The sequence below is a fragment of the Alosa alosa genome, chromosome 11 (assembly GCF_017589495.1).
Source record: "Alosa alosa isolate M-15738 ecotype Scorff River chromosome 11, AALO_Geno_1.1, whole genome shotgun sequence".
Classification (NCBI taxonomy): Eukaryota; Metazoa; Chordata; class Actinopteri; order Clupeiformes; family Clupeidae; genus Alosa; species Alosa alosa.
Genome location: NC_063199.1, coordinates 27,630,097 through 27,657,944, shown reverse-complemented (window position 1 = coordinate 27,657,944; position 27,848 = coordinate 27,630,097). Strand labels below are relative to the sequence as shown.

Here is a 27,848-nt window from a genome sequence, read left to right as displayed (position 1 = left end):
TTCTATTTACTCAATCTAAAGGAATTCCTACAGCGCCCTCAAGAGTGTAGGAATATAGATGGACCAAAGGCAATTCTGACATTCATCAGGTGAGCTCACTTGCATCATATCATGAGTCTTGCAAAAAAACACACACTTACATCATCACTGTCATCACCTCACATACACACAGCACATTGTCTTCAGGATCTTCTCCAACACACATCCTCTACATACTTACAGCACACTGCCCCCACCTACCCACACACACACTACACACACACACATAGTCACTGCTCCACTCCCCTCCCGCCCACACACATATCTTCACTGTCATCACTCACATACATCATACATACAGTACTGTGCTTGCAATAGTAAGTCCCTTCACCATACTTACAGTACACTGCCCCCCCTCTCCCCTACATACACAGCACATTATTTCATCAGGAAGCTTCTCCAACACATATCCCCAACATACTTACAGCACACTACCCCCCCCCCCCCCAATACACAGCACATTGTCTCATGAGGAAGCTTCTCCAACACACATATTGCACACTGCCCTCTCCCCACATACACAGCACACTATCCCATCTCCCTTGTCATCCCCCCAACAACACACACACCAAGACCCCTGGCAGTTGGGTTAGCCCCTTGAGCCGTGGATCTGCCTAAGGTTTCTTCCTTTGTGAGGGAGTTTTTCCTTGCCCCTGTTGCTCTTGGGTGCTCCTTGTTGGTGCCCCCCACCTTTCTTATGCAGCCCTTGCCACTTAATCTACTAAACCCCTCTTCTACTGCACCCCCCATAAATGCACTAATAGGCTGACACCACATAATTTCACTGCATTTCTTACATCCAGTAACTATATGCATGTGACAATAAACGTCCTTGTATCCTTCATTTATGAGGCCAGTAACACTCAGTAGCAACAGTATGGGAATTTGAACAGATGTGCGTGCCATTGAGAACAATACAACCATGTGTTGCCACCTGTTGTCCCTGGCTACTCCAAAAGGTAAAAATAAAAAAACATATATTGTTCCTGTCCCTATACCTAAATCTCCAGAAAGATATATTATGAGTAGCCTAGCCTAAGCAAAATATGGAGACACTATAAATCTGTGAACAAGTTGGTGGTGGGGGTGGGATGTTTACATGTTTTTACTTTTTGGAGTAGGCCTACCCAAACACATAACAGTGCAGTCCTCAGCATAATAACTGAGTGAAACGTGCACATGATGTATGGATTTACGCTATCTATTTATAGAATAGGCTGTTTTACATCATTGAAATATTAAGAAGTCGACAGGTGTGAGGAGCATCAGAATATCTTTGGAGATTAACGTTAGGCTTGATGGGGTTCAATATAGACTTAATCTCCTAAAGACCACTAAGCCTTATGCATAGCCTACTGATGCATCCCTGCATCTGGCACAGTGGGGAATGTAGGCACTAAATGTATGGGGCAGTCAGAACAGCAAAATGTTTCTCCCCATGCAGTGTGGCTTAATCTTTCACTTTCTTTTTATTCCTTGGATCACCTTAGGGACCTTAGCTGTGTATTTAGGCTGAGTGACTTTGATGAATCATTAATAGCCTACTTGGCAAAACAAAGGACAGAGAGAGAGAGAAAGAGAAAGAGAGAGAGATTTGATGTGAATGTGGGACACAGTGGCTTTGATTTTGACAAGATTTGAAAGTTTATCAGTTCTATATTGCTAGAGTGGAGTTAAGTGGAAACATCAAGATAAGATAACCTGTCATAATGTAATGACACCACAAACATGAATACGCAACAGAACTTTTGTTCTAGCAATTCATCACCCTTGTTGGCCTATTAGGCCTATCATCTCCATATTTTGCCTTTTTATCTTCCTCAGACATTTGTCTGAGAGAGAGAGAGAGAGAGAGAGAGAGAGAGAGAGAGAGAAATAACACGATCTCTACTGCATTATGGCATACTGCAACAAAACCAAAAATGCGCACATATGCTGCTCCTCTTGTGCACCTGCGGCGGGAGGGCTGGGCTCGGCTTGGTTAAATAACATCTCATTTATTTACCCTGTTGTTGCTTCGCGACAATACCTTGCAAGGTGGCTAAAGGGTTAGTTATTCCCTGTAAATCACAGTCTAAATGGCGTAACCATAAATGTTACAACGGCATTGTTCTCACGAACAAAAAGACATAACGGTTTACGATCCACAAGATGGCAGGGCAGTTCAGTGAAATGCAACAGCAGACCTGGGTGGACTTAATTTGGCTAAGTTCCCCCATTGGCCATTAGGAGGTGAGCCCCGCAACAGGGAAACTCGCCTCTTTCAGCGCTAACCTGATTGACAAACATCACCAACGCCCATAAACTGGCAATAGGAAATGAATCGGGCTGTGAGAGGAATCGCCTTTCCACCCTACTGAGAAAAGAGACACTCCGTCTAGTTCTCTGTAGCGACAGTGAGCGCTGCCTCGTTTGTCCAGCTCGGCTCCTCTCGGCGCTGTCCCTCTATTGTATAACTCGAGTCTAGTTCATTTGGGATCTAGGACTCATCTCTCCCTTCCTTTGGTCTTCCTTTACACTCGCTTGACTGCTTATCTCTCTCCTTTATCGTTCGTCAAAATGGCAACACGAATCGACAAAGAGGCTTGCAGGGAAGCTTACAATTTGGTCAGAGACGATAATACTGATATAAACTGGTAAGTAACGAGTTTTATGTCGGTTCATTGATTAGGATATTGAAGTTGGCGAGGCACTGGGAAATCGCGCCGCATCCCAATAGGAGGCAGCGGATTAGATGTTTTAAATGAAGATAAACCAGCGCATCGTTCGTGTAATCAGGACGCCCTTCCTTGCATCGGTTTTGACAATAAAACGATCAGAAAATCTAACCGTTAGTTGTTAGTACTGGAACATCAGCCAGCGGACCACTTATGATTTTCTTTGTCTGAATTATGTTGCCTGTCGGGGAGGCTGCACGCAAATGCAGCCTTGTAGACACGCTGGAAGAACCAAGTCTGATAAGAGTAGATTAATATAGTCCTTGTGGGGTTTCTGATCATTACAGAATGAAAAGCTACCATCATTTATTAGAAACACTTTAATTTGTATTTTTACGCATCGTTTCCTAGGGCGGCGTTTAAATATGACGGCCCTACCATTGTGCCAGCTGGACATGGGACCGATTACGAAGAATTCAAGAGCCACTGTACAGGTATGAACGTTTCCATTCATTGTGTGCTTGAATGTAGTCCCCTCTATTATGAATGTATTATGACTATAACATCATGTAGGCCTATGTGATAGGCTACCTGGTGCGCCAACGAGGCATATATGTCCTGTGGCATTGTTTGTTTGGGCTGAATGTAGACTATGAAAAGGTTGCTGACTCTTCATATAGCTAATTCTGAGGCTGTAAGGTTGTCTTGGGCGTTATCTAGGCTTGTCTAAATCACATCTTGAATGAGCATATAACCACTCTACAATGGACGTTAACAATTTAGTCGCGTCCCATTGTTATTTTCTTGATTATAATGGTAACGCATCGCCTCGCTTGTTGCTTCATATAACATCTTTGATGGTTCTTCCTACTTGTGACGTCGCCTACCCTGATGCTAGTTAATCTTTTGAAACTCAGTCTACCATTGGTAGTGAGTTTCATCCAGACTGAACCGTGTGCAATCTTTTTTGCACGCAACGCGGAAGCAATAATTAGTTCCTGGTGAAGAAAAAAACTCGTTAGACAGCCGACTAATAGACCTGCCCTTGGTCGTGCAATCTCCTAACTGGCAACACCGAAAACATAATTCATGTCGTTCGCTTTATGTGATCTCCCGTGTCTTAACCACGGTGTATGGTCTTATCTGGATAATCGTCCCGTGTTGATCTGCATCGGACGGGCTTACTTCCAAACTTATCCCGAATGCGCACGTCATGGCCACATCCAAACATCTTCGACATTTTTGTCAAGAAACAAAAAACCTCCCTGGAGGTGACACAATGTGATGTCATCCCAGCTCCCCCACACTCGTGTCCCAACTTAGCGGTGTTAGGGCGTGGCAGATCTCACCAAAAAGAACATTGTTGCTTGCGGGAGTTGTAGTCTCCACTGCTCAATGCTTTCGCTGCAGGGCTTACATTCCAAAAGGAATGTTTTCTGTAAACTAACACCATCAAAGAAGCCATTGCCGCCATTCTTATCAGATGATCAGTGACTAAGAAGTCAGATGCTGGGCTACACACCATCCCTGGAAATTAGGCTCTGAACAACCTTCCCCCGCTCACCTGTTTGCTCATCCACCATGTAAAGATGCAACGGACACACGACTGTATTTGGCCTTAAAATTATCCACCATTATTTGCCACCAGCATTGATCATATAGCATTTTTAAAACTTTTTCATTTTAACCAAAGCAGATTCAAAACAGTGAGTGCACTGATTTGAGAGTCTTTATTGGTTGGCAGAGTTGATGATTCCAGAGTTTGCAAGCCTATGTGTGTCTGAGAGACAGACAAGATTACATCACAGCTCCCATCCCACACAGGCACCCCACCCTATTCAAGCCTGTGTGGATCTGACTAGTTCACTTGCTTGTGTACTATAGTCATATATATATATATATCATGTGGTTGCACGTGACTTTCTGTTGTCAATATCCACATTGCCATTTTATGGTTAGCCATGACCAAAGTGTTACACTATGAGAAATAATAGAATAACTCAGAGGGTCATTGAGCGTGGTGGATTGCAGCCATCTCTTTTAATCAGTGCTGTACAACCCATGAGCTCAGTGGTGTGAGCAATCCTAGCCTAGGCCCACTTCATCTAGCAACAAAGGGCCCACCCTTATGTTGCCTGGGGATTGTTCTCTTTTTTTACGAGTTTGTAAAGCTTGGATTCAAGGAGTTCTCGCATTTCCACAGGCTTTCACTTTACTCTTGATGCCAGTGACCGCCTCCGAGTCGAGAAACACTGGTGTGTGTGTGTTGTACGAGTGTGTGTGTGTGTGTGTGTGTGTGTGTGTGTGTACGAGTGTGTGTACATATGTATTTTAATGTAAGCATTCTTTAAAGTTTTTTTTTTCGCTGCATCATCATTGCCTCTGTGCACAGAGGTAAGAGTGCCAAGCAGATGCTGATTCAGCAGAAGTGGCTGGCGGAGTGTGTGTGTGTGTGTGTGGTAAATGGGTTGGGAATTCTTTAGACATGGCTGCCCGAAGAGGAAGTTACAGCCTGGAAAAAGCAGGGGTCAAAGCGCCCAGAGCGCCTGTGAGACACCAGTCTGACAACCTGACACTGGCTCTCAGAGGAAACATCTCATTAACGTTAATGAGTTCTGCGACACGAGTCACTGACATGGCGACTGGGAAACACACACTCCTGAGTTTCTTTCAGTTTCTGAGACATGTTGTGATTGTGAACACTTAGTAATAAGTTACAATGACATTTGGCTCCTCCCCCTCGTGAGATGTCATAATCATCTGTCACTGTTAACACTCTTTTCTTTCCTGGTCATGTTTCATTATTTGAGAAGGGAGTGACACCTACTGGCATTAGGTCCTGTTAATGAATGATGGAAATTTTAATATTTAATCACGAAGACAGACGCAACTCCTGATACGGTGTATGCTACTACTTGAGGCTGACTTTCAGTCGGCCTTAGCTAAGCATTGGTGTGTGCACTGTGGAGGTAAACAAGGTCAGTGTAGTATGGCGCAGGTCAGGTATAACGTTTGAGATGAGATATGTCTTAAGAGTTATGTGTTTGCTAAACAATTTAATTATTTATTATTTTATCATAGATACTAATGGTGTGTTGACTGTACTGATATAAATCACTGACAAATGAGGTGTGTGTGTGTGTGTGTGTGTGTGTGTGCCCATTAGACAGAATCAGAGTGCATGAGGATCACTATGCCACCATCAGTTGTACACTAATCTGGGTCTTTTGAAATGAGCGCACTGACCTAAATACCTTTCCTTTTAACCCTATTCTCACAGGTTGCCCTTGTCCTAGTCTTGGGCTGAGCCTCACGCTTTATTCTGTCACCAGCTAATAGAGGTCACACATATTTAGTCATCACATGGGCCATATATAAATGTATATACTTATTATTATTATTATTATTATTATTATTATTATTATTATTATTATTATTATTGTTATTATTGTTGTTGTTATTAAATATATACTCTAATTCTATTTCTGGCAGAGGACAGTCATTGAGGAACTGATCACAGCAGCCGTGATTGTTGCTCACTTTGGTTATTGAAGTGTATATATATATTTATGTCTGCAGTTGAGGGATTTTTTTTTTGGTTATGTAAACAGTTCATGACCGCTGACAATCTGCTGTACAATAGTGGCAAGAACTGTGTAGGAAGGGAGTCCAACAGCAACAGGGTGACACTGAGAGAAGTGTATTTTTCTTGAAGAAAGGCATCATCAAACAGCAGCAACCCATCCCATTGAGACCTTTCACACAAATGAGCCATTTGCTGCAAAGTGTTGCTTGGCAGAAGCACCAAACCATATGAAACCTCACGTACCACCCTATTTCCATTTAATGCAAATGTTTCGACCGCAGCACAACCACTGCCATTCATCACTTGCCCCTCACAGAATTTTCTCTCTTTCTCTTTGTGTTTTCTCGTTCTCCCTTCGTCCCTCCACTGGGCGCGTTCTTCCACAGACGATGGGCGGCTCTTCGGGTTTGTGCGGTTCACGACGGGCGACGCCATGAGCAAGCGGGCCAAGTTCACGCTGATCACCTGGATCGGGGAGAACGTCAGCGGACTGCAGCGTGCCAAAATCAGCACTGACAAGACACTGGTCAAAGACGTGGTCCAGGTATGTGTGTGTGTGTGTGTGTGTGTTTGTGTTTCCCCCTTTTCCGGTTGTCTCATTTGACATTCACACACTAAGGGCTGAGCACAGTGGTGGATCACATAAGTAGTGCTTTTGTTTGCCCTTGAACCAGAAGCTGACACACCAATGCAAATATCTACTCCCACCTGTTCCACCACCTCTGTGGTTTGTGGCCAAAGGAAAACGGTGTTTGAACAGAAGCCCATCTCTCTCTGTCTCTGTTCCCCTCTGCAGTTTGAATAATTGATTTCTCCTGTTGACCATGTAGTGTTTTGTTTTGACCCACTGCCTGAATCCTTATACTGAATGATATGTAAACTGACTCCTCTATCTCTCTCTGCAGAACTTTGCAAAAGAGTTCATGATCAGCGAGCGCAAAGAACTAGAGGAGGATTACATCCGCAATGAGCTGAAGAAAGCAGGCGGGGCCAACTACGATGCGCAGGCAGAGTAAACCAATCAAGCACAAATGAGGGAACGGGGCGGGGCTTATCTCAGCTGGACCAGAGAGACAGGGAAGACGTCATCTCATTTCATACACCCTCATCTCTCTATCTATCTTTCTTTCTTTCTTTCTTTCTTTCTTTCTTTCTTTCTCTCTCTCTCTCTCTCTATCTAATCTCCCCCCCCCCCAACACAGTCATTCTCTTACAAATGTATACATCACAACACATGCAATCTCAGTACACATTACAACATGCATGCATACACACACACACACACACACACACACACACACTTACACAGTAACCCAGCCCCACACCCCTGTCTGTGTATGATCTGTGTCCTCCGCCGGTCCCCTCTCCAGAGCGGTCATGGTTGTGACTATCTGCTGTACCGTGCTTCATCTCACCCCTGTCCTAGCCACCGCCGGCTTCGCCTCGGCTCGCCTCCGGGCCTCCGTTGATCCGGGGAGTTTTTGTATGTCAACCCTAATTGGACCATCAAAAATAGGAAGTGAGCCTTTCCCGGCTCGTCATTGGACCAGTCTTTACCATCACTGTGGTCTTAGTGATTTGATTATGCATACTTTTTTTATTTTTTATTTTCTTCTGTTGTGGTTGTGGTTCAAAGACTCACCCTTGGTCAAAGGAGATCCTACCCCATATTCATTTTGTTTTGTTATTATTTTTATAGATTATGTACTCCCGTACCCCAACTGAACAGGCCACTGTGTTTACTGCCTTAATCTCCCATGGAGAGAGAGGTATCAATCATGGGAGGTGTGCGTGCGTGTGTGTGAATGCAAAAGGGTGTGTTTGTGTGCGCAAAAGTGTGTGTGTGTGTGTGTGTGTGTGTGTGGACACTGCACTGTGATTGGCAGTACTCCGGGAGAGAACGTGATTTCTGTAACCCTGAGGTGCCTCTTGAGAAGGCGATGGTGCTGCCATTTAGCCTGATCTAGTAGGAGCTGCCATGTCTCTGGTGTAGCAATTTCATTTTATTTGGATTTCAACCCAAAAGGAATGTTTTTTTCTTTTTTTTTTTTTTTTTCTTTGGAATATTTGTTTTTCATAAGAATTCTAACTCTGGTTCATTATATGGAGGGGGAAAAAAAGCCAGTGAGACGTGAGAAGCAAAAGGTTGATATAAAAAATTAATAACTGGACACCATCATTTCAAAATAAAAAAATGTTGTTTTTTCAAATATGCTTGTTTCTGTCTTTCTCACTGTCAGTAGTTTTTTTAAAAGGAAATTGTGTGGTTCTGTTTGTGTATATGTGTGTTTGTGTGTGCATGATTGTTTTGTGTGAGTGTGTGTGTGTGTGTGTGTGTGTGTATGTAAAGACGTAATCTCTCTCTCACTGACATGGTAAAGAGGGTCTCTGCACCAGGGAGGGGGGAGCTGGCTGAGGAGAAGACCTCAGTGCTGGGTGGTTGACGTAATGGGAGAGCTTCGGCATTGCTCCCCTCCAGGGCATACATGCTCACTGTCTCGAGAGGCTTATGGGAGTCCCATGTGTTGTCATGGTCACCACTACGGCCAGGCCTCGGCCAATCACAGGCTTACGAAGTGAGCTTGTTCTGCTCCAAAGCTTGTCAATAATGCTGCCCCCACCCACCCTTTTTCCCCCACCTTCTCCCCTCCCCACCCCAAAATCTCTCTCCCTTTGCCCCCCCTCCCTCACCCTTACCCAACTTGCTACTTCCTTTTAGTTTTATTCCCCCCCCTATTGTTTACCTCTCCCCTCCCGCCTGTGCTCGCTCTCTCCCCTCGAGTCTCACACTGCCCTATAGTATCCCTCGCTGTCCACACTCTGGTTTAACAGATGTGATCCTGACAGCCTAATGACTTAATCTATAATCTATAAGCTCCTTGCCGACGGCTTTTATGAGTTTTGGTGACATGGGAGGGTAAACAGATGAGTGAGAAAATGCTGTCCAGAGAGTGCGACAACCGTCAAACATCAAAGACATGCGTACATACAGATCTTGATGGTTTAAATAAAGCAGCTTTATTTAGGTATAAATGGAATACATGCCTGTGTTTGTGCACTTTGGCAGTATAAAAAAGTAGGTGTTTGTTTGTTTGTTTGTTTGTTTGTTTGCACACAGTCGATCAGTAGAAGCTGACTGGGGTGCTTGTAATCTCAGCCACAGATTTGAGGGGAAGGTAGCCAAGGTATGAAAAGCAGAAAAAAAACACTTGTGAATGCAACATCCAACACAACACAACCAAGCACAGCTTGCATTGCACCAATCTGTGGCTACAGATAGGGGGAGAGAGATGGTTTCACAATTGCCCCACCACAAACACCTCACCTTCTCTCTCCACAAGGCTGTTGCCATCTGAGGTGAGAGTTTGCGTGCCACCAGTGTGTGTGTGTGTGTTTGCACACTGAGCCGTGTTGCGTTCTGAGGAGATGAGAGCAGTGTTTGGTGTGTGGGGGTGGGGAGTCACAGGTGTTGCTGAGTGTCTGAAGGGACGGTATTAATTAGATTAATTACCTCAGAGGGTTTGATGCAAGGCCTCGGCAAGGAATAGGCAGGCTGTCGCCGCTGACTGACATGTCTGACTAAAGGGTGCGCGGGGGCCGCTCCTGACCGCCCTGTTCTCGGACAGCGGAAAGCAGATCAGCTAATCTCCCGCTTTACGGCTGCATGCTGAGAAGGCGAGCGAGAGAGACGCATGTCCTGACAGCTCCGAGGACTGAGCCAGAGGCAGCAACTTGTCTGCCTACTGCCTGTGTGTGTGTGTGTGTGTGTGTGTGTGCGGTTGTATGCCTCAATCAGAGTCTACTGTATTTGTGTGTGTGCATGTGGGGTTTGTGTTTTGTCTCATTGAGTGTGTACTGTATTTGTGTGTGTGTGTGTGTGTGTGTGTGTATGTGTGTGTTTGTGTGTTTCGTCTCATTGAGTGTGTACTGTATTTGTGTGTGTGTGTGTGTGTGTTTTTGTGCGTTTCGTCTCATTGAGTGTTTACTGTATTTGTGTGTGTGTGTGTGTGTGTTTATGTGTCCCTGGGAGTTTGTACTCACACATGAAAGATGGTTGGTATGGTTCAAACTAAGATTCCCAAGGAAGTTCCTGCCAGCTATTCTGCTCAAATCCTTCCTGCATTCCAAAGGCCTCCCAGCCCAGCATATTTCATACCCCACACACATCTCTGCAGTCATGTGCCCATGTCTGTGTGTGTGTGTGTGTGTGTGTGTGTGTGTGTGTGTGTGTGTGTGTGTGTGTGTGTGTGTGTGTGTGTGTTTGAGTATGATTCTTCCAGTGTTCACAGCTTATAATGCTCATGTGCATTTGTTTTTCTCGTAGCCTTTTTTACTATCTCTAAATAGCTGACATATACTCAAATATCTTATTTAAGATGACATACTGAGTGACAAGACCCTCATATCATAGTCATTCATTTATCGTCCATTTTTTTGAAAATGCAGAGATTTCATGCTGGACAACATGCATTCCTCTCTGAGTGGGCTAATAGAGATGTAATGCAGCCATACGACTGTCATGACCCAGTAGTCAGCCAGTCAGCTGATGCCCTCTCTCCCTGGAGGCAAGCTCACACTTGGACGACCCCGCTAGCATACACACACCATACCTCTGTGTCTGCTTGTGAAAGCCTGCCATGATCCAGTCTCTAGGGGTAAAGATGTATACCTAAAAGAGAGAGAGAGAGAGATGTCTTTCCTTTCTCCTGAAACCCCCTCCATTTTAGATTTTATTCCACTAGTGGGGAAACTTTTGCGACACATTCTCTCTCCCCTCAGGGCAGGGAGGGGGTTGTTGGGGGTGGTATTTGCTGAGCTGGGAACACGGGGTTCTCTGAGCTGGAGGGGTTATTTAGTAGATAGAGCCGCTGATGGGGTAGGGGCGCCAGGGAGGAGGGGGATGGGGTAAATTGGGGCGAATGAGGGGGGCCCTTTGAGGGTGTCTGAATGGGAGAGGCAATGCGAGTGTGAATGGGTCACTTCTCAATGCTCCTGGATGCCACTCTTGCCTTGGCACAGAGCTGCTATTGTCAACATCTAACGAGCCCCCAGAACTAAACCAAGTTTGCCTGCTTTCACCGCTACCAACTGCCTGGCAGGAGCCGGCCATTGGCTCGTCCACTGATTTCCCAGTTTAAAGCAGAGCACAAACACACACACAAACACAAACACACATTTCTTATAAAAACAAGTATTGCTAGTGGCACATGATTTAACAGGCATATTACATTTCAAAGAGAATTAATCCATAATAATATTGTTATAGATTCTAAATATTAGAAATTAGAAAATGGAGATGGGTACATGGGGATGTTGGGTATATTCAGGGTCATTATTTAACCCTAAGATCCCCTCTTTTTGTTGTACTAATGACAAGACATACCTGACAAAGACCATGAAAATAAGACCATCAAAGTGAGCGGATTTCAACAAATGTTTTATAAACACAGTGTAGTAGGGATTGGTCGAAAATGCACTGACATAAAACGTATTTTATTTATTATTTTTTTTTTTTTTTAAAGGACAGTGCATATTGATCAACATTTCTGTAAATGTGCCAGTGTTAGCCAGCAGGCTAATTTTCAACTGTAGTCCATTGGCAAGATGTTATACTAGGCACATGGTGGCTAAAAAAAAAAACATTAAATCACATAGCAATTGACATACAGCAATAGAACATAATGTGTTGGGTGAGTTCATGTTCTCACTGGTTCTTTCTCTCTTTCTGGGAATTAATCCTCTTCTCCAACATTAAAACCACAAGCAAGGAAGTTAAAAAGTCTTACTCACTTCCTCTAAAGGTCTCTGTGTGTGTACATGAGTCTCCTACTTTCGAATTCAAAAGGAGAATGGTCATCGGTTGAGCAAACACAGCTTCCCCAGCTCACTCTACTCAGACTGTGCTCAGTGAGACCTTGCCAAATGTGCAAGTGATAGCATTCCATTATTCACTAAGCAAAATAAAAAGTCATTTTGTGCTATTGTGTCCAGTGTGCAGAGGATATTTTTGCAAATAATGAACAAAAGGTTTTTTACATACATTGATACATACATGCATGCATACATACATATATTCATACAAGTAAGCTGTTAAAAAACCTGACTGAGCGAAACATCTTCTTCCTTGTTCTTTGTTTCACAGCCTTTCTCCCCTCTTTTTCTTTCTCTCTTTCTCTCTCTCTCTCTTTCTCTCTCTCTTTCTCCTTCTTTACTCATGTGGCCTACTACACACTTAATTAAGCTATAACTCTCTCTAGTACGGATCAATGGGCACAGTAGTTATTTATTTATTGATTATGGCCTTGCATAGGACAGGCTTCAACATCATGTGAATCATGTGAGACTAAAGGTCACGAGCATAGATCAAAGTAGAAAGGTCAACCGTCTGTGTTTTAGATGCAGGTGACTTGTGCACTGTGAAAGCTCTGCAATTACCTACAAGCCACTCTTTAAATCACTGAAATCTTCTTAGAGATAGGAGTCACTAACACCTTACAGTCTAACTGTAGGCAGTATACTACATATATTCAAATGGTTTTATTTGGATGTAAATGTCAGCCTATGGTGTGGCTTACCTTCTATATTAACATCATTGAACATGTCCTTCAGTCCTTGTAAAACGACTTTTATGAGGATTTGTAAAGGGTGTGAGGTCTTAGTCTAAATGCTGCTTCTGAAAGCTATACTATATATCATGCATTTTGAAAAAACCCTTGACAAAGAGAAAGACTACACTTCAGGATGGCTATTTCCCAGTATATGATAGAGAGAACTCATGTACAGGCTGTGACATGTTATCAGAATTACTAATCAAAAAATATTTTTATATTAAAACTATGAATGAAGTCACTTCCTCTGTCAGGAGCTTACAGACCCAAAACAAGGAGGAAAGAGCGAGCAGCATTGAGCAATAGTGGTTCAGTTACTAAGCCCCAGTGAAGCTGACCTATCAGAGCAGTTTTTCTTTCTCTCTTTCTCTCTCTCTCTTTCTCTCTCTCTTTCTCCTTCTTTACTCATGGGCCTACTACACACTTAATTAAGCTATAACTCTCTCTAGTAATGGATCAATGGGCACAGTAGTTATTTATTTATTGATTATGGCCTTGCATAGACAGGCTTCAACATCATGTGAATCATGTGAGACTAAAGGTCACGAGCATAGATCAAAGTAGAAAGGTCAACCGCCTGTGTTTTAGATGCAGGTGACTTGTGCACTGTGAAAGCTCTGCAATTACCTACAAGCCACTCTTTAAATCACTGAAATCTTCTTAGAGATAGGAGTCACTAACACCTTACAGTCTAACTGTAGGCAGTATACTACATATATTCAAATGGTTTTATTTGGATGTAAATGTCAGCCTATGGTGTGGCTTACCTTCTATATTAACATCATTGAACATGTCCTTCAGTCCTTGTAAAACTACTTTTTATGAGGATTTGTAAAGGGTGTGAGGTCTTAGTCTAAATGCTGCTTCTGAAAGCTATACTATATATCATGCATTTTGAAAAAACCCTTGACAAAGAGAAAGACTACACTTCAGGATGGCTATTTCCCAGTATATGATAGAGAGAACTCATGTACAGGCTGTGACATGTTATCAGAATTACTAATCAAAAAATATTTTATATTAAAACTATGAATGAAGTCACTTCCTCTGTCAGGAGCTTACAGACCCAAAAACAAGGAGGAAAGAGCGAGCAGCATTGAGCAATAGTGGTTCAGTTACTAAGCCCCAGTGAAGCTGACCTATCAGAGCAGTCCTGACCATCCCAGCAGTCGGGGGATCCAGGCCTGAAACATGATGTAACTCCTCTCCTGCGCTGTTCAACGCCATCAGGCTGAGGGCCTCCTAGTATGGGGGAGCAGCACAGCAAGGAGAACTGCAAACTGGGTTACATCAGTGCTGTGCGGCCGGGTCAGTCAGAAGCCCCCTTCTTGTTGCACATTCAGACTGAAAAGAAATATACTATTCTTTCTGTTTTCAGGATGAGCGAAAAAGCAGAGGTAATAGGAGCCAGTGTTTGGGTGTGATGCCAAAGCGACTCTGAGGACTGATTGTTTGGTGCCCGCTAAACACTTGTTGTCTCAGCCATGAAACTCGACAAAAATGTGTGCTTGTGAGTGGGGGGAGAGAGACAGAGAGAGGCACAGAGCGAGGGATTCTATCGCATTGTCACTGGCATGTTTGCGAAACGCTATGACCCTGTCCAGTCAGACTCAAGAGCACCCCCTAGCGGCCCTCAGCAGTAAATACTGTCACAGCTGGGATTCTTCCAAAAAACAGGTGTTTGCATGTATGTTTGCTTAGGTCTGTTTCTGCTTTTCTCTCTTTCTTTCTCAGTCACTCCTCTCTTTTTCTTTCTCTCTCTTTCCCTCTCACACACACACAGACATACACACACACACATACACACACACAAACACGCACACGCACACGCACACACACACACACACACACACGCACGCACGCACACAAACACACACACACACACACACACACACACACACACACACACACACACACACACACACACACACACACACACACACACACACACACACACACACACACACACACACACACACACGCTTCCTCTGCTTTCCCTGATGATACTCCATCTCTCCACTCACTGCCGGTCTTGTGTGTGTTTGTGTGTATCTCTTGAGCGTGAGATGCGTCAGTCCACGAACCCTCAACACTTCCTGTACACTCACACTGTTGTGAGGCTATCTATTACCATATAGGGCTGTGTGCAGAAGGTGGTAGGTTGAGGCAGAGGAAAGCAGAACTGCAGGAGGGAAAAAACAGAAAAAAGAAGAAAAAAAAGTGTACATGTCTCAGCCTGTAGCCGACTGTCCTACCAGTGCAACACAGCAAGGTTACTGCCAGAGAGATAGCTATCAAGTCAAGAATTTATTTTACAGGAAAAGTCACAGCTGAACATGGTACAGTTCATTCTTGCCTTGCCTGTACCTGCAAGAAGCACACTGGGCCCACTTGGGTTGCTGCTGCACACATTCTGTGAAATGTATCCTCATTGAAAAATTAAATACAGTGGTAATATTTCTTATTCTTCCAGATCTTCAGGGTGTTTTTTGCTGTAAAAAAAGTCTCATCAAAGTGGAAGTGCCGGTGTTTGTGAGCTTATTGAGAAATGGTGCAGCAATCAGACATTGTCATTCATTATGTCACTTTCTGTTTCATTCACAAACTTTCATGGAGAAGATATTTCAATTTCAGGATCAAGTTATATGTGTAATGGTTTAAGGCATTTGCTACCCCCTATATTAGTATGTATGTCTAGGCCTATATATTTAGATTTTCAAACATTATGTTTATATGCACTTACATGCAACTGTATGTTCCTGATCGAAAACTAAATTATTCCAACAGACACGTGATTTTGAAAGCATCATCACTTTACAGCAATTTTCTTTACAGAATTGTATATTGTTGCAGACTGGTTGATTTTCTGAGATGTAAAGAGTAGCACATGCAGACTGCTGGGTATTTTACCCACGCCTCAATGGCAGGCCTGACTCGCACGTCACTTCTCTCCCTGGTATGACAACTTCTCTCTGTCATGTCTTTCACTTCCTCTGTGGCCTTTTTGAAAGCTTAAAAATGAGGTGAGCCGGCAAGGGCTTCTTGCACTTGCCATACATGGTAATTGACAGAGACTCCAATAGGTCACATATTGAACGTTTAAATTTAAGCTTCAATTTGCCCTAGATGAGTATGACTTCATTGTTGGTTTATTCATTGCTTGGTAGACTAGCTCTCTGTAGTGAGATAGTGTTTATATTTTGAAAGTTAGAAACTGAAGATGAGTGATGAATGAAACTGAATGAAAACGGAATGAATTGTCAAACTTGCCTATGACATTCAAATAACTTTAAAAACAGTAGTCTATTTGGCTATAGGCTACTGAGTTTCCAGAGTGAGTAGAGATTATATGACAAAGATGAAGCTATCAGTGTTCATTATAAGCATAATGTTAAATCTATTAAGTGACTAGTGTTATAGCCTAGTCTATTCTACGGTCAGTCGTGTGACGCGATAACCCTGCCAACAGTAGAGTGACGCGAGCGTCTAGAGCGCGATAACACACCCTGTGCTCCGCGGTATCGCATGCCCTTAAAAGGCGCTTTCTTAATCACTCCATTCTGCGGGGAAAGCGCTGCAGAGCTCAATTGTAGGTGATTTCCAAATACTTGCCGATGACTGCCCTCCTCAGGCGAAAAAGAGAATAACAAGCTTTCAGGTCCGGATGGCTGTCTTGTAAGCCTCTTTGCTTAATAGTCAATGTTGTGCTTTCAGTTTCACGGAACACATACTGAGGTCTTTAATAAAAACACCCTCTAGGCAATCATTTAACCAAACGTAACAAAAATACTTCAAAGTTGAACACCACTGGGCCTCTTGCATATCAATACTGATGCCTTCTCTTAAAAGCCATACCACATTACATTATGCTACCTATCCTCATTGCCCTGTCTTACTTGTATGGATGCTGCAAACAGTGAATATGGTAAATTGCACTAATATAGCACTTTTCTGCTGATTATGACTCACTCAAAGGAGGTTCATACTTGACATTCACGCATTTACACACAGACTATGGCTGCCACACAAGACACCCACTTTGAGAAAAGGATGCTGTGGTTTTGGTCTCATTACGCCTGCAAAGCGCACAGCATGGTTCACAGAGCAAAGCAGGTGCAGATCAGATCTCTGAGTGGGAGGCTTTGCATCTTGGGGAAACTAAATCCCCTTGAGGAGTGTATTATCAGAACCCTGCTGTTCCTGTTGCCCAATTTTGTCGCTTTATTTACAGTTACATTTACATTTACATTTATTCATTTATCACCCCCTTTTATTCAAAACGTCTTACATATGCCAATTATATTACAAGTGAACAGTGCAAAGATAACCAGTGCAGGAATAGAATAATGTGTGATAAAAAAATCAAAGAGGCAAACAACAATAGAAATTAACAACAACATTTTTAATACTTTATAAACAAAAAACTAAAATTAAAGAAATAGTCAATGTCACCCCTCCACTTCTGTGAGTCCCGTATAAGGAGATCCGGGTGTTAATTGAAGCTAAATATGACAAGTTGCATTGTAAGTTAGCTCTGGGGTAGCAAAGATCAAAGTGTGCCATCTTCACATACCGAAGATCACACTTGAAGGCAAAGGACAAAACTGTGTAGAGCAAAATGTCTGCATTTCCGAGAGAGAGTTTAACAGGTACGATAATTTAAAATCCCCAGGTTATTTTCCCATAAAAAAAAACTCTCAAGATACTGGATCTCCTTATTTGGGCAAAGATGGTAGCTTTTTTGAAGGCGAACTTCAGAGGTCTATGCTGAACTAATTGGTGAAGCACTTACTCTTTTATGTTCAGGCATGCTAGACACTTCTGTAACACATTTCTGCCTCTCACTGTCAGTTTATGGAACTGCAACTACATTCCACAGACATATTCATTTGAATCACTACATGTATATTAACTGTGTCATTAAATAGGAATGTTGTATGCTTCTGTTTGACATTATGAATTGGCATTAGCTTGATTATTAATTGGCCACATGCCACTTAATAATCAATTCCCCTCTCGTTTTCTCTCATGGACTCTTTCTTGCTCATGACTGCATGTCTGACTGACTGTTAAACTATGCAATTTTTGTTTTACATTAAAGGAACATGCCGACTTTTTGGGACCAGTTTATTCACCGTATTCCCCCCAGTTAGATAAGTCGATACATACCCTTCTCATCTCTGTGCGTGTAGTTACTCTGTCTGATGCACCCACCACTAGCTTAGCACAGGTGCCTCCAAGTGTACAAATAACAATGTCAAATGAGACACAGCCATTTTGTAAGCGTTTACATACTTGGTACTATGTTCACATTCAGACGAAGCACTGCTACTTGGGCGGAGTGATTTGCAGGCAGCACCTGGAAAGCTCAGGCGTTACTGCTTCAAACCCCAAGGAGCAGTGCTTTGCCTGAATGAAAACATAGTTCCATCGGATCTCATCATGACCGCTAGCTGCCAATTCCATGACACTGTAAAAGAAACTGTCTCTATAGGCAGCCCAGGCTCCGAAAACTGGAAACAAACAATTTGGGGGCAGCCTGTCCCCCAAACAAAAGCGATACCCTGTGTGAGGTTTCTCTCGGAATATTGAAGGGAGAGGTGAGCTACATCCCTGGTGTGTTTTATTTGGTCCTTGGTTAAAATATAATGTACATTGTTTTGGACAAAAGCATCTGCTAATAAATTTGAACATAAACATAAACGAATGTGACTTTCTGCACAATCACTGACTGCACCTATTATTTCTCAAGCTATTAAAGAAGAATGATGATTTGAATGAGTCATAATTGTAGTTCTTGAAGATCAGTGTATAACAAAAAGAAAAATAAGAGCCTCCGTCCTTGCATTGATTGGAGAGTTCACAGTCCAGAATCAATATCCTTTGCTTCTGATGTCCACAGCCTTTGTGCTCCTGCAAGATGCGTAAGTGTTTTCCAAGCTTGAGGTCAGATAGGGAGACAAATGGAAGTATACGTTCAATACACCGACTGGTCACTATGAATACCTTGTCCTTCTATTTGGTTTGACCAACGCTCCTGCTATTTTTCAAGCCTGATGATTGATGTGTTGTGAGACTTCAATAAATTTGTTTTTGTTTTTCACCCTGCACATCTCACCGTTCCCACATCAGACATGTGTTGCAACGCCTCCTTCAAAATCAGGAGCTTAGTTGTTTGTCAAGGCTGAGAAATGTGACTTCCATAAAGAAGAGACATCATTTTTGGGCTTTGTCATCTTTCCTGTGGTGAAGATGGAGTTGAGCAAAGTAAGGGGCGGTTTCTGACTAGATGTAGTCAGGCTAGGTATAATTTTATCGGAAGTTTATCCAGAATTGTAGCACTCATTAGTCCTCCAAGCGCCCATTTCTCTGGAACAGTGAGGGGCTGACGATGCCTTTTCGCCTTTTTTGTGTTGAAATCCAAGTTCTCCACAGCTCCGGTTTTGATCATTCCTGACCCCTGGATGTGTCTGATTCAGGTGTTGGGGCTGTGCTATCATGCACAGAGATTGACCTGAGATAATAAGATGCATCCCTGTGCTTTTTTTCTTGTAGATTAACACCTGCTGAGCAGTTATGGCCTTTGGTGATTGGGAACTACTGGTGGTTAAACTCGCTTTTGATGCATTTTCGCTTTGAAGCATTTAAAGTCTGCTATGAGGCTCAATTCATGTAAGACCAGGTGGTCTCTATTTTTTTTCCTGCTTCAACTTCGTTCTTTCCTACAGACCAGGCTCCAAGAATGCCAAGTGTGACACCCTGTCCCAAAAGTTTGCTCCAGATAATCTGGCAGTGTGGCAGCTGGTCTACTAGAACCTCTGCCTGTACCTTATCGCCTGTGGTCCCATGTCGCAATTAACTTTGTTACAGGAATTCTTGTAGGCCTACACTCACTGTTGTTGAAAAACTGTTGTCTTTCATCGTCGGAATCCAGAGATCCAGTCTAGGATGCCCAGAGGCTTCCTAGAGGATGGAGGACGGGGGTACTGTTACAAATCGTCCAGGACCTTCCATATGATGAGCCAGGTTTTCCTCTACCTGGCAGGGTGCGCTTAAAGCATGCCCCGTTCCTAGGGGGTTTAATCCACGCCACGTCTTGCTGCTTGTCTCTGCATCTCCTGTCTCCCTGCTTCTCTGCTGAGCACACCTGTGTCTGATTAGATAATCAGACGCCTGACTGCCTCTGGGAATCCTTCATTGCGAGCTATCGTGCCAGGTCTCCTATTAGTCTGTTGCCAATTGTGCAATTTGGGATGAACATTTATGGACTGTTTGCCCTGGAATATATGTCTTGTTAAGACACAATCTACTTAGCTAATTAGATGGGGGGAAATTGTGGGGATGTCTATATAGCCAAATTAAGATTTTTAGGCTACCCGATTTAACCCTCCTAGTGTTCGCGGTCAAATGTGACAGATTGACAATTATTTTCTCTAAAAAATATTATTCTGACCACCATGAGGCTCCATGACTGTGTTAACACAGAGCATCTGAACACACAAAACATATTTTGATAATTTTCGTAACAATTTGGGTGTTTTATTTAACTTTAGAACACCCATTGTTTATTCCTGGTCAAAAATGACCGGCCATTAGAAATGAATGGGTGAGAAAATGGTCAGTGTATAAAATTGAGGCTAGGCACATGGGCTACCTATTGATCAGATGGACTGTGTGCTTCTGTACATTAAAACACCCTCACTTCCCCTCTTTGCTTCTATGCCAGTCCCCACTGGGACCTTTCCCCAATAGAATCTTCCCCTTCTTGCATGAGCTCAATGAGGCCTGCAGGCCATAAATAGCAAATGGAAGTTCAAAACTGGTAATATCCAATAGAACATAAGTTGATACAAAGGTCTATCACAACATCAGATGATAATATGTGTTACTATGGATTTAGGCTATAACAAGTTATAATGCAGCGGGAACAAAAAACTAGTAAACATAAAATGAACAGGAGGGTTAAGTCGGCTACACTTATACCTTTTCTTAATATAGTTAAGAAATATATATATATATATAGACTTTATTCTTGCTCTGTTGCACTGTAGGACTTACTCATTTGCACCATCACCATGACACTCACTCACACAGAGCACCTTACCTTACCTTACTATGCACAGAGAATCACAAGCTCAGTCCCTGCCTCAGTCATTGCTAGCGCCTCTTGATTGATTAATCACCCACTATGTGGATACTGTTTTTAGAATGGATTTAGATTAAGTGTTATTTAGTATAATTTGTATTTTAGTATATTTAGTATATTCTTTATCTTCTACTCTCCTTAATGCTTAGTTGTGTTTTTTATATTATATACTTTTAATTACTTTTTTCTGCTGTTAGTGAATGTGTGTGTGATGTCTGTATGCTACTGAAACCTTGAATTTCCCCTGGGGATCAATAAAGTATCTATCTATCTATCTATCTATCTATCTATCTATCTATCTATCTATATAGCCCTGCATAGGAAAATAAACATAAACAGTTGACTATTGCAAATGCAATTACATTGGATATTTTCTGCCAATAATCACTATGAGATTATTATATCCCCCTCGAATGGTAGCCTACCGGTGGACTAAAATGATTAATGTTAGACAGTCTGGGTCGCAAACGACATGTGGAATTTGCGCAAATAAGCGCAGAAACAACGCTTGGAATGAACTTCTCAAAACACATGACCGCTAAGCCAATCGGACATAAGAGAATGCGTTCTGAACAAGGTAATTGGCTATTGGTTTGACATCAATGAGCATGTGTCATTTTCATTGGTTTACATACAAGACAACATAACAAAATCAGGAACTGTTCGCAGTGTGTACTGTGTACAAATAACGTTAGCGCCATAACACTGATGTTGTGAAAGGGGAAAGCTTAAATTGCTTCATTGAAGGTTTGTAAAATGTCGACACTATGTAGCTACGCTTAGGCAGCAATTCTGAAGCCTACGACATAGAGGGTTGTGTGAAAACTTTACATCCACCGTCAAGCAGATGTCTATAGAAGCTAGTTAGTTATCTATCCCACTAGCAAACACTACTACTAGCCTACTTAATTAAAGCTATACAAATCATAGGACCTACATTGTTTGTTTTCTATGTGCTTAAATATTACTTCGGTAGCTTGGTTATTCTGACTCACAATGGATGTTAAGTAGCCTAGCCTACTCCGATTTCTTATTTGATGTTGCTGAGCCTAGTTAGTTAGGCTAATATGGCATGTTCTTGTATCATATTCCTTTTCTGCACAGGCAGGTAGACATACGCATGTCCTGCGATGGGAAACACTGAAAGTGTCGTGGTGCAGAAACGGCTGACTCGGTTTCGACCCGACGAGCGACCCGTGGTAGAGGGGGTATTCGAGCAGCTCCAGGCGGGCACTGCTAGTGCAGCTGGGAAGCCTGGAAAAGCTCTGACAGTCGACATGTTGAAAGTGCGCATAATAGACCAATAGAGGCCAATAAAGTGAACAACACATTAGGAAAGACTGTACTACAGTAGTAACTAGCCAACATGAAAATTAATGCTTGAAGTATTGCTTGACATATGACAGTATGGTGATGGGTATGCTAGTGTCCTTTTGTAGTCTACAGGCCTAAACATGACTTTTAAAGTTATGGTATTATTAGTCATTATAGTAATTAAATGTAATGGCCTAGTTAAACAGATCAGTTGTTCTGGTGTATAGCGGATGCTAATGGCCCTTGCAAACCTAATCACCCACCCCATGGCCTTGCTATGGTATTGAAGCTACTAGCTGTGAAAATTAACACATGCATATTCTCACAGGCAAGTATGGGGAGCATTGCATCAGATTCCACAATAATGAGGGTCTATGCAGGCATGACCAGCATTGACGAGGGGGCACCGCCAGCTCCTGGTGGGGGGGTGAGTCGCGAGCAGCTGGTGATCTTCCTGGCAGACACCCTCCGTGGTACTGCAGAGGAGAGGGCACCCCTCGTCATGGCGATGGCACAGCAAGGCGGGAAAGGTGCCATGGCTACTGTTGACCAGATAAAACAGGTCAGTGAGTGATGAGTGTGATGTGAGTGTGTGATGCACTCGTCATGAGTTGTGGTGGTTATGTGGTTTCAGGGTTGAGAGCTACTTTGCCCATGTTCTGGTGTCAGATCACATTTATTGCATCTCATCATGAGGTTTGGAAACGAGGCAACGAGGCATTGATATTTAATAAAACCATCTGCGGTGGTGAAACAGGATCTAGATTTAAAATTTGATGGTTGACTCAGTTTGTCTGAGTCTTTGGAGCACACACTGTAATCGAACACTGTAATCGAACACATAGACTGTTCACATTTCTATTGCTTGGCACAAAATCTGCTCAACGAAGGTACAGAAATATTGAACTGAGGCGCCTGATCTAGCTATACCCTGATCTCAAGATATATATTAAGCTCCCTCGATATTCTGTCTCATTTCTGCTCTGATCATTTTAGTTAAGTTGTCACATTGAGACACTCATGACATGGCAGCTGGCAGGCAGTGAAAGGCTGCCCTTCTGTGGTTAGTTCTTGTGTAGTTGACAGTTGAGTTGCTCAATCCTGCTGAGAAGAAACATTCGCCTACCCACCCTTTGCAGTTTCTGGAGGACCTGATCTCAGCTGCAGTGCAGATTCTGGACCACAGGGGGCGCTTGCGAGGCTGGAAGCCAGAGCACATGGGAGATGGCACCAGAGGGGTGAAGCTCCTGGCTGAACAACTGAGCTCAGAGATCAAAGCGTCAGGTGAGGGCCTCACACTGGCCGAGAGGGGGAAACTGTTACTAGCAGTGGAGTTACAAGTTGATTACTAGGGGGCATAATTTCACAGTGCCTTTAAAAATAAGTTTCTCCTCACTATCATGTAGCTATTTGATCTGTGTATATCTTTAAAAAAAAAAGGCGTTTGTACTGGTCCTGGTCCTATACATTTTCCAACCAGTCAAAATACATATTGATACGCACAGAAGGAATGGGTGTAATTGGGTTTCGTGATTTGGGAAAAGCCCGTAAAAGTCCAAGACGAAAAGTCCGAGAGATAAAAGTTGGTTCCATTACGCCTGCAGAAACTCATTAGTTTCTGACAGGGCTACTCAACCAGGGTTCGACCAAGGGAAAACAGGTTCTGGGAGGGTGTTTGGCTCGGGGTCATGGTGCAAAGGACCCTACGGTGAAATTACTCTGAACCATCGCTTTAAATGTGACCGTCAACTCATTCCAGTGTCACTCAGCAACCGTAGGACTCTTCATTTTTTTTCCAGAGATGTATATATCCAGTGCAGCGTCAGCTGTGTTATAATGGCGTATTCTGTTATGTTCTGCTCCTTTCAGCTTCTTTCATTTAGTTGGACACTAAATATTTTTTTATGCCCAACAGTCCTTCAGCAACTTAATGTGCTCATTCACTAGGTGCAACACCCAATCGGGTCTGTGTAAACAGGTACATAAAAATAATAGCTGTTACTACACAGCTGACACTCCACCAGAAACATATGAGCTGTCTAAAGAGCCTTCTGGACATATAGTCAATAAGATTCATCAATAACCTTTCACCAAAATTGCAGATTGTACCTTTAAATAAAAAAAAATGCCTGCAGACATTTAAATAACGTAACACTCGGACGTCTTTTTGTCTGACGCTCCCCCCTCAGATAGATAGTCTTTATTGTTTGTAAGGGAAATGTATTGTTGGCGTTTACACAGAGCCATATATATATTCTGTTATATGTATTCTGTTTACACCCACCCACCTCGTCCCTCAGATCAGCAGACGTGCGACACCGCTTGCCTGGAGGACTGGCTCTTCCGCGTCTCTTCCGTGGCCGTCTACCTGGAGCTGCTGGTTAGCGAGGGTCTGTCGGTAACGCTGCCCTCCCGGCCGCCCCCCACCCTGCTGCCTCTGTGCCGGGAGCCCCCCTGGGGGCAGCTGCGGACGAGTCTTCTGGATGTGCCCCTGCTGCTCTTCCTGGCGCCCCTGCTGCCAACGGGCACCAGCGCCCCCTGGAGGCTGCTCTTCTCCACGCACCTGCACGGCGAGAGCTTCACACGGCTGGTCAGCGGCTGCAAGGGCCGCGGCCCCACCGTGCTCCTGCTGCGTGACACCAAGGGTCACGTGTTCGGTGGCTTCGCCTCACACAGCTGGGAGATCAGGCCCCAGTTTCAGGGTGAGCGGCAACAATTACAAACATTTTCTAATTCATTTATTTATTAGATTTTTTGGGAGGGCTTTTGCTTTTATTTAGATAGGACAGTGAAGAGTGACTGGAAGAGAGTTGGAGGGTTGGTCACAACATTCAAATCTAGGTTCCTGTGTGCACTGGGACACAAATGTGGTGTGGACGCTAATCTAGGAACATCAATTGCACTTACTTATGATGTGCTTGTCTTTACAGAGAAGAGCCGCATTGAGCGTTTAACATATGGTGGCTTATGAGTGTTGTAGTCATACTGCAGGGGTCAAAATGATAGCAGCTCCTCTGCCACTTTGGCGTGTGAAATACGGCTGCTGTTCATCTAGCGTTAATGTAAGGCTTTCATTTTAACCGCTACCCTTAAGAAACTGCTGCTGTGCTTTCAGGTGTCACTGCTACAACTATTTCAGTCTTGTACCGCTGACTGCAAATGCATAAATCTGGCAAGATTTGTTAATATATGTTGACGCATATGTACGCAGCCTAACATCAATACCTTCGCACAAATGGTTCTCTGTTGAATCTAGAGCTCACCTAACTTACGTGCTGTTTTTGTGCCTGTAATTGTGCACTTGTGTCAGCGTAGCTCTGTACTGTGGGTGTGTGTAAATCGTGTGGTTTGTGGGGCTTTGCCTACACAGGAGACTCCAGGTGCTTTCTCTTCTCCGTGTCCCCCTGTATGCGAGTGTACACCTGCACTGGCTATAACCAGCATTACATGTACCTGAACCAGGGACAGCAGACCATGCCCAATGGCCTGGTGAGCGCATACACACACACACACACACACACACACACACATACACACACACACGTCCTCATACATACTCAAATATACACAAACACACAGATTCAAATAGACACAAACATGCAATACACACATAGCAGGCACTATATTATGACGTCTATGCTATTCACTATGTAACTCAGTATTCGTATAACTTTCAAATGATTCAAATGGCAGTTTAAATCACTTACGGCCCTAACATCCTAGATGCATAGATACCCACACAAGTTTGTTTTACAGCATGAAGACATATTTTTAGTACATTTCAAGCAGCGGATGTGTGGTAGTAGTGCACTCACTACATAAACCCTTGTGTTCTGTGCTCTTTCTGCCTTGTCACTGTGTATTCCGGATGCTCATGTTCTTGTGTGTCTCAGGGTATGGGAGGGCAACATGGCTACTTTGGGCTGTGGCTGGACAGTGACTTCGGTCGTGGGCACAGCCGTGCCAGGCCAAAGTGCACCACGTACGGCAGCCCCCAGCTGTCGGCTGAGGAGGACTTCAGCGTGGACGCTCTGGAGCTATGGGCTGTCAGCGAGCCCCCTGAGCAGGAACAGGTCAGAACCTGGCCCCAGTAGCCTGAAACACACACACACCTACACACACACACACACACACACACACACACACACACTCCTACACCTACACTTGCATAACCTACACACACACACACCTACACTTGCATACACACAGACATACACACACACACCAGCGTTTCCCATATATTGACTTATTTGTGGTGGCCCACCACAATATCAACATTGACCACCACACAATGATTTTTACAGGTTCTACTTAATTGTGCTTAAATCTGGTTAGGATCATAAACACGCTGCGCTAATGTGTTAAAAACGGTTGCAATCAAGTTAATTCTGCAAACCTACCACCACAAATATAATTCAATTCTGTGGGAAACACTGCACACTCACACACACACCTGCACACACACACACACACACACACACACACACACACACACACACACACACACACACACACACACGCGTGTGCGTGCCTACACCTACACTTGCACACATACAAACATTCAAAAACACAAACAAATTTTTGTGCATATACAAATGTCTGTATTGTGCCTCTGCTTTGACAGGATGAGAACAAGAGGAGCATTCTGGATGTGGACCCAGAGGTGCAGGCCATGATGGAGATGGCAGGGAAGACGTTACACAGCCAAGGCCTGAGAGAGCCAGAGGAGGACGAGCAGTAGAGAGAGGGAGAGAGGGAGAGGGAAAGAGAGAGGGGGGGGGAGATATCCTAAAGAATATTTAGAGTATTTGTTTTCATTTTTGTGTTTTTATTATTCTATTGTACATATAAATATGGATTTGAACGTATGTTGAATCAGCAGACTGCTGGTTTTCTTTTGTCTGGAGATGGAATCCAGGACTCCAGGAACCATGTTATGGTTCCTAAAATGATATGATCTAGGGGTTGTAATTACAACTGTGCTGTAGTGAAACTGATTGAAATGGACATCTGTTTCGGACTCTCAACAAAACTGTTTCATCTCAGAATTTGGCGTTGGTTAATTTATTGAGTGTTAAGGCTGAGCTGAATTAACAATTGCAATGAGTGTGAAATCTTCATCTTCATCTTCAGTCTTCATCACAGTTGTTTATGTGTGGTTATCCTGAGGAAGTCTCTCCATTTAACTTTTCTTGACTTCATACCAATGTCTGGTGAACAAAACATTCTGTGAATTGCTGCTATGAAAAAATATTTGCTGAAAGAATGTTGATGCGTCAAATGATTGTCTCCTCCACTATACAATACTGCTCATATTCTTGTTTCTGTATACTGTACATGGACATTTAACATCATTAACGAGCAAAACCAAAAACAAAACAGAAAACTTATACTTGTATAAGCACTTATGAAAAACACTGACATGCATGCCACTTGTTCTCACACTTTGGTTCAGCGGCTAAAAAAGTTCTTAACCCTTAAAGGGGTGTGACGGGAAT

General features: G+C 43.3%; 2 protein-coding genes across 3 annotated transcripts; both read left to right on the top strand.

Annotated features, from left to right (window-relative positions):
• The first annotated feature begins 2,274 nt into the window (after window positions 1–2,274).
• cotl1 (coactosin-like F-actin binding protein 1) lies at window positions 2,275–8,492 on the top strand. The gene is made up of 4 exons (XM_048258024.1): window positions 2,275–2,675; window positions 3,108–3,190; window positions 6,669–6,826; window positions 7,188–8,492. The coding sequence occupies exons 1-4, from the start codon at window positions 2,599–2,601 to the stop codon at window positions 7,296–7,298; spliced, it is 429 nt and encodes a 142-aa protein (XP_048113981.1). The 5' UTR covers window positions 2,275–2,598; the 3' UTR covers window positions 7,299–8,492.
• A 13,171-nt stretch (window positions 8,493–21,663) lies between these two features.
• Window positions 21,664–27,616, top strand: meak7 (MTOR associated protein, eak-7 homolog). 2 transcript variants are annotated; one of them, XM_048256101.1, is made up of 8 exons: window positions 21,664–21,783; window positions 22,141–22,322; window positions 22,679–22,912; window positions 23,490–23,634; window positions 24,651–25,052; window positions 25,721–25,839; window positions 26,244–26,423; window positions 26,975–27,616. In XM_048256101.1, the coding sequence occupies exons 2-8, from the start codon at window positions 22,167–22,169 to the stop codon at window positions 27,089–27,091; spliced, it is 1,353 nt and encodes a 450-aa protein (XP_048112058.1). In that variant the 5' UTR covers window positions 21,664–21,783; window positions 22,141–22,166; the 3' UTR covers window positions 27,092–27,616. The 2 variants fall into 2 exon arrangements, with proteins under 2 accessions (XP_048112058.1, XP_048112059.1); XM_048256102.1 differs by having other exon boundaries at window positions 21,673–21,783; window positions 22,145–22,322.
• The last annotated feature ends 232 nt before the right edge of the window (window positions 27,617–27,848 follow it).

What these genes read in the sequence shown, in the direction of transcription:
- cotl1 (XM_048258024.1), top strand. Translation starts at nt 2,599, where the DNA reads ATGGCAACACGAATCGACAAAGAGGCTTGCAGGGAAGCTTACAATTTG. An exon ending in GATAATACTGATATAAACTG is followed by an intron (nt 2,676 to 3,107) that starts GTAAGTAACGAG and finishes ATCGTTTCCTAG; the next exon opens with GGCGGCGTTTAAATATGACG. An exon ending in ATTCAAGAGCCACTGTACAG is followed by an intron (nt 3,191 to 6,668) that starts GTATGAACGTTT and finishes GTTCTTCCACAG; the next exon opens with ACGATGGGCGGCTCTTCGGG.
- meak7 (XM_048256101.1), top strand. Translation starts at nt 22,167, where the DNA reads ATGGGAAACACTGAAAGTGTCGTGGTGCAGAAACGGCTGACTCGGTTT. An exon ending in AGACCATGCCCAATGGCCTG is followed by an intron (nt 25,840 to 26,243) that starts GTGAGCGCATAC and finishes TGTGTGTCTCAG; the next exon opens with GGTATGGGAGGGCAACATGG. An exon ending in AGCCCCCTGAGCAGGAACAG is followed by an intron (nt 26,424 to 26,974) that starts GTCAGAACCTGG and finishes CTGCTTTGACAG; the next exon opens with GATGAGAACAAGAGGAGCAT.